General features: G+C 33.9%; 1 protein-coding gene across 1 annotated transcript; it reads left to right on the plus strand.

The window, feature by feature from the left end:
- Positions 1 to 2,301: 2,301 nt before the first annotated feature.
- LOC311085397 (uncharacterized protein) lies at positions 2,302 to 4,648 on the plus strand. Its single transcript, XM_084117906.1, has 5 exons — positions 2,302 to 2,348; positions 2,486 to 2,809; positions 2,951 to 3,079; positions 3,249 to 3,364; positions 3,612 to 4,648. The coding sequence occupies exons 1-5, from the start codon at positions 2,324 to 2,326 to the stop codon at positions 3,702 to 3,704; spliced, it is 687 nt and encodes a 228-aa protein (XP_083974032.1). The 5' UTR covers positions 2,302 to 2,323; the 3' UTR covers positions 3,705 to 4,648.
- Positions 4,649 to 6,000: the final 1,352 nt, after the last annotated feature.

Genomic DNA, 6,000 nt, shown 5'->3' on the forward strand with positions numbered 1-6,000 from the left:
GGGCCATACCCATATCTTGGGTTGGGGGTGATAAATTGAGCCCCTGCCTGAGACAGAAGATACCTCCAGGTGGGAATCCTAACAGTTTATTGAACTGTTTAACAGTACGGCTTGGCTTAACTTGATTTCTATAGGGCCATGAGAATCACCTCTATACATGCAAGGGACAACCATGCCTGCATCGTAGTTGAATCCCATACCACTCCTAGAAACATGGTTCTCTAAAATGTAGAAAGCACCCTTTTCTTAGAGTTTTAAAACTGAAGCACCTCATGTGGGGGAGAACAACATCTTGATGCAAGCCATCTTCTCGGACTGGGCTAATTAACCAGTCGACAATGTAAATGAGTAAACAAATGCCCTAAAATCACAGAGGAGCCAGAGCTGCATCCATGCACTTTGTAAAGGTGCGTGGTGATAAGGCTAGGTCGAAAGGAAGAGCCAGATACTGGTAAGCTTTGCCCCCGAAAGCAAATCCGAGGAACTTTCCGTGCTGGGGAAGGATGAATGTGTGTGTCCTATATATCCTATATGGGCTGTCCTATATATCCTATACTGAGGCTTTCCCCTGATTGTTCCGGGAAAAGATTATGTCCTATAGGACAAACCAGTCCTCAGATCTGATTTGAGACAATGAGCTTTAGTGTTAACATCTTGAACCTGTAAGTCCCTAGAGAATTGATCAGATAACACAAATCCAAGATTGGATGTAACTCCCTCATCCTTTTTGGAAACTAAAAAGTACCAGCTGTAATAGCTTGATTCTCTTTCGGGAAGAGGAACAACTTATATGGTCTCTTTCACCAAAAGAGACTGGACTTCCTGTTCCAATACCAGAGTCTGCTCTGTACTCACTACTGTATTTAGTACCCTGTTGAAACGAGGAGTACAAGATTGAAACTGTATCCTGTAGCCTCATTCCACGGTTCACAGAACCCAAGGAGACACATTTGGCAGAAGTTGCCACACTGCCATATTGTCTGAAACTGCTTGCTGGCAAGGAACGGTCGAATATTCTTCTCCAATATCCTGCTCAAAGGATGCAGGCATCCCAATTCCCAGGCAGACACTGGGTAACTAACCTGCTGGAAACCACTGCGCCCCATAACATCAGAGGTAGCGGGGTTAGCAAAGCGATTTCCTTAGGGAGATTTTGGGTACATGAAACTTGGTCTAGGCCAACCCCTCTCGGGGGATTTGCCCTTGAAGCCCTGAGCATGTTGTTGCATGTTGTATTTTTAACATGTAGTGCTTCCTGAAGACAAAGAAGCTGAAGACGTTCAATGCAGGCGCCATTTTATAGTTATACAATGCGCCATTTCATGTCATACTACAACTGTCGGCCAGTAGAATTGGTGCTTCAGAGACCGCTCACGCATTCTCATAGTGTCAACAATCAGATACAGCACTGAGTTCCCTCGAAAAGGGAACCAATGAGAACAAGACATGTACAGGGCCAGCACAAGACAGGATCACATGACGGGAAAAGGGTCAAGTGAATAATGACCATAAAACAATGTTGGAAAAAGAAAAGATAGAAATCCAAACTTTTGAATGGGAAATACCAAACGTGTTAAAAGTAATGGAAATAAAGGAAAACAAAAAGTCTAACAGTACCATGGTCATCAATTCCGAAGTGGTCATTACCACAACCCATAGTAGATGTAACATTTGTTAGACAATAAGGATAAGAGACCAGATGATTACAAAACACATACTGTAAGTATATTCAAGATAATTATTATGGATATGTTCATATATATTCGGATGCATCGAAAAATATAGAAGACAAAGTAGGTGTGGAATTCACAGTACCAGATTTGTATGTCAAAGTCAATAATGAACATAATCACAAACCATGTGCTCAACAAAAACACAAGACTAGACAAGAGCACATGGTAAGAGAACAAACACTATGAGAGAAACAAAGCTTTTTCAAAACTGAATTAATTTAACCAATTCCTTCGCAAAATGATTTACTGTTTTGAAATATTCAAAATGCCACACAAGTGTGTGCACAAGTGACTAGACTATGTAGTTTTGAGCATTTCAATTGTGATTTACCAAAATTGACCAAAGTGACTGAGGAAAAAACGAACATAATCAAATATTAAACATGCTCAACTTGATTAATGAAGTGGTGATGGTAATAAGGGCATTTGGTGTTGAAAAAAGTGTGGTCAGAGTGAGTTTGACTTTGACTTCCTCTGCTTGATGAGGGAAGGTTTTTCGTCTTCCTGTCTTTTGCTTCAGAGCTGCAGTAGACTTCATTTTAAATTTTGTGTGAAGGGAAGCAGATTCATATTGAAGTGTTTTAATCAACATGAAGATCATTCAGCTTCAGCTCTGTGAGTTTTTTTTTATTATTATTTTTTACATGATATCAATGTGTTTTGCTTTGTAAACATTAAAGTATTAAATAGTTTTATGTTATGCATCACACAGGTTTTACCTGGGTAATCTTATAAAATTTTTGATCTTATAGATGTATTAATCTGTTGTCGAGCTGCAGTCTCAGATCAACTCACTGATTCGGGATCAAATGTGACCATAAACTGTGATCTTGATGAAAATGAGGTTTATTGGATTTTACTGAAAACACCAGATCCTCCAACAGTGATTCTACGATCATTCCCAACACCAATATCACCTTTATACTTAAATAATGCATTCAGAAAGAAATTTTCAGTGCAGTTAAAACATCGTCTGGTTATTAATAATGTAACCGCTGATGAATTAGGAGTTTATTACTGTATGAAAACAGGCACACCTCCAAAACTCAGCAACAGCACCAGACTGCATTTCAATGGTAAGAAAAACAATTATACACAAATTATATAATATATTATCAATATTTTCAGTGCTACAAATTTGTAGACATTGCCCTACTAACATTATATTTACTAACAGTAACAGTTGTTACTTGAATGGACTGAAACTTTCATTACAGAATCAACTCAACCAACTGAGTGTCACAATCAGACAGCGGTGGAGTTTATTGATCAGAATCAGACACAATGGCAGATTATTATCATCATATCTGCTCTGATGAACGGGCTTCTGCTCATTGTGCTGATCGGTGAGAGATTTTCAGCCAGCTGTACAAATATTATATCATGCTTTTCCATTGGTAGCTGAAGTTAATTAAATAAGTAAATATTATTTATTTAGGCATTTGACTATTTCATTATTATTAAGAAAGAATAATACAATCTTTTATTGAATCTGAAACACTGTTCCATTTTTAGGACTTGTAAAGGTTTTTGTTGTTGGAAACAGAAGATCCACAGAACAATCACAACTCAACACTGATCTACAGCAGAATCAAGTTAGACCAATAGAAGAGCATCAGGAGCAATTACAGGTAAGAATACTTAAAAATGTGAATCCATCCTTCATAACTGAGAACAAGAACTGATAAGAATGTAAGATGTGTAACTTGAAATGCAATGTAAGTCACTTTAGACATAATATTAAATGTAAATAACTAAAATTCTCATTTCTGTATTGATAATTATTAAGGATTCTTGCAGACCTGTTATTCAAACATACCATTATATTTCTTAATTTTGGTTTAATTGTAGCTGAATTTGCTAATATTGTTCTTTCAGTACGCCACGATGGATTTTTCCAAGCTGCGTAGAAATATTCGGCCCAGCCAAATCAACAGCACATATGCAGCTCTAAACCTGCCGAAGTCATGAACACATGATAAAATAAAAATAAAAAAATCAACTAAATTTGATATTATTAATATTTCATTCTGCTTTCAAGACTGCTTTCAAGTCAAGAGATTAATCACAATTATTTTATTGAATTTACAGTTATAGTTCTAAATTTTTCTTTATGTGTACATCCAGCAAATCTAATAATGTGTAGAAAATATTAATTGGAAAATATTTACTTTCTATTAATAAACACTTATTCATTTTCATTGTATAAATATTGTATGAGTGTTTAATACAGACAAATATGTACCTGCCTTTGTATTTTAATGGGTCCCGCAGAGAATCATCATAAATGAGGGTCGGTGGAATCAAAACGTTTGAAAACCCCGGCTTCAGATGAAATGTTGTGTTTAAGTACTTTTAAGTTTAATTGAACTATATCGCTTTGTCAGTTGGAATACTTTTGGGTAACACTTTATTTTAAGGTGACATAGTTACAAGTTACATGTACTTACTTTAGTAATAACAGTAAATTATACATAATTACAAGTAACTAACCCTAAACCAATCCTTAACCGTAACTAAGTACATGTAGGCTAGTTAATTAATATTACAGTACTTATTTGAGTAACAACATCACCTTAAAATAAAGTGTAACCGACTTTTGATTTGGAATAGCTGTCTTAATCTATACCTGGAAAAACATTTGTGGTATTTGTTGAAGTGGATATATCTTTCTTTTCTAGCATACTTTGATCTCAGCATGGAGTGTGTGCACATTATTCATTATTTTTGTGAAGCCTGCTTGGTTGAGTTTTCCATGCTTTTGGACCAAGAAGTTAATTTAATAATTCATTTAATAAAGGGGACTGTTTATTTTGTCAAGATGTTTCAATTAATGCATGTATAAAATCATTTTCATAAAAAAAGAAAAACAGATTCAGTTAAATTACCATAAAATGATAAAGTCTACTATTGTGAAATTGTGTGGCTTGTCAACCTACTTTTCTCGAACTCAGCACTCAGGGTTTTTTTCTGCTTCTTCTTTTTTTTTTTTTTTTTTTTTGTGAAACAAAATGAGAGTGTGAAGAGTGTGTGTTGGGGGCTTTTAAAATGCATTTTATATTGAAAAAAAATATATATGTGTTTATTTTGGTATTCAAATAGTAAGAAGAAATGTGCTCGCAAATTAATGTGCTCGCAAATTAATGACAGAAATATTTTCTCATTATTTTACTTTAAAGGGATAGTTCACCCAAAAAAAAAAAAAAAAATACTCACTCTCAAGTTATTCCGAACCTGGTATGAGTTTCTTTCTTCTGCTGAACACAAAAGAAGATATTTTGTTTATGTCGGTAACCAGGCAGTTGTAGTGATTGACTTCTATAGTAGTCGATGGCTACCGTCAACTGCCTGGTTACCGACATAAACAAAATATCTTCTTTTGTGTTCAGCAGAAGAAAGAAACTCATACAGGATTGGACAAACTTGAGGGTGAATAAATGAGAACAGAATTTCCATTTTTGAGTGAACTATCCCTTTAAATGTACTTATTTTTGACTCATGCTCAACATGATATTGATTTGATTGAGACTACCTTTAACACTTTCCATTCTTAGACCTACATGAACTTTACAATTAGTTTCACAATATATAAATAATATATAATTAATATAAAATAACAATATTTAAATCCCATGTACAAAATCTTTAAGAAAACACCTTTATTCTGAGAACACAGTCCAGCCTTTAGTTATAATCTACTTTTATTATGAAGCTGCTTCATTATGAATATATATATATATATATATATATATATATATATATATATATATATATATATATATTTATTTATTTATTTATTTATTTATTTATTTATATTTTTTGTGTGTGTGTTTGAGAATGTCACTTTTAATAATCTACAAAAAAAGTTGTTTAGCTGGTATCACTACAGTCCCTACTTCCTCATGTAAACAGCATTTTACTTCAATAACAAAGACAAGTCAATGAAATTTCAATGTCATATTAAATAATGTCTATATTGATGACCATACTGATTGGCGTTTATGACTGTATAAACACAGACATACTTTATTCATTGCACCATTTCTAGATTCATTGTAAATCAATAATTAAACAAAACAAAAAAAATTAAAAAGAGAAAAAAGTAGTCCAAACTGGTTCTGTGGAGATGGCCTGGCATAACTCATGTATTATGTATAATAAAATGTCTATTAATATTTGTTTGTATACAGTACAGTATATCATGCAATTTGTTATGTAAAAAAAGTAACACTATGCAATGGTGTTTTTAACTGAACTTAATTGAAGT

The sequence above is a fragment of the Abramis brama genome (assembly GCF_963993115.1).
Source record: "Abramis brama genome assembly, chromosome: 6".
NCBI classification, from domain to species: domain Eukaryota; kingdom Metazoa; phylum Chordata; class Actinopteri; order Cypriniformes; family Leuciscidae; genus Abramis; species Abramis brama.

Excerpts from the sequence above, each read along its gene's own strand:
- LOC311085397 (XM_084117906.1), top strand. The coding sequence starts at position 2,324 with ATGAAGATCATTCAGCTTCAGCTCT. Across the intron at positions 2,810-2,950 it reads CACCAGACTGCATTTCAATG|AATCAACTCAACCAACTGAG; the intron begins GTAAGAAAAACA and ends CTTTCATTACAG. Across the intron at positions 3,365-3,611 it reads AGCATCAGGAGCAATTACAG|TACGCCACGATGGATTTTTC; the intron begins GTAAGAATACTT and ends TTGTTCTTTCAG.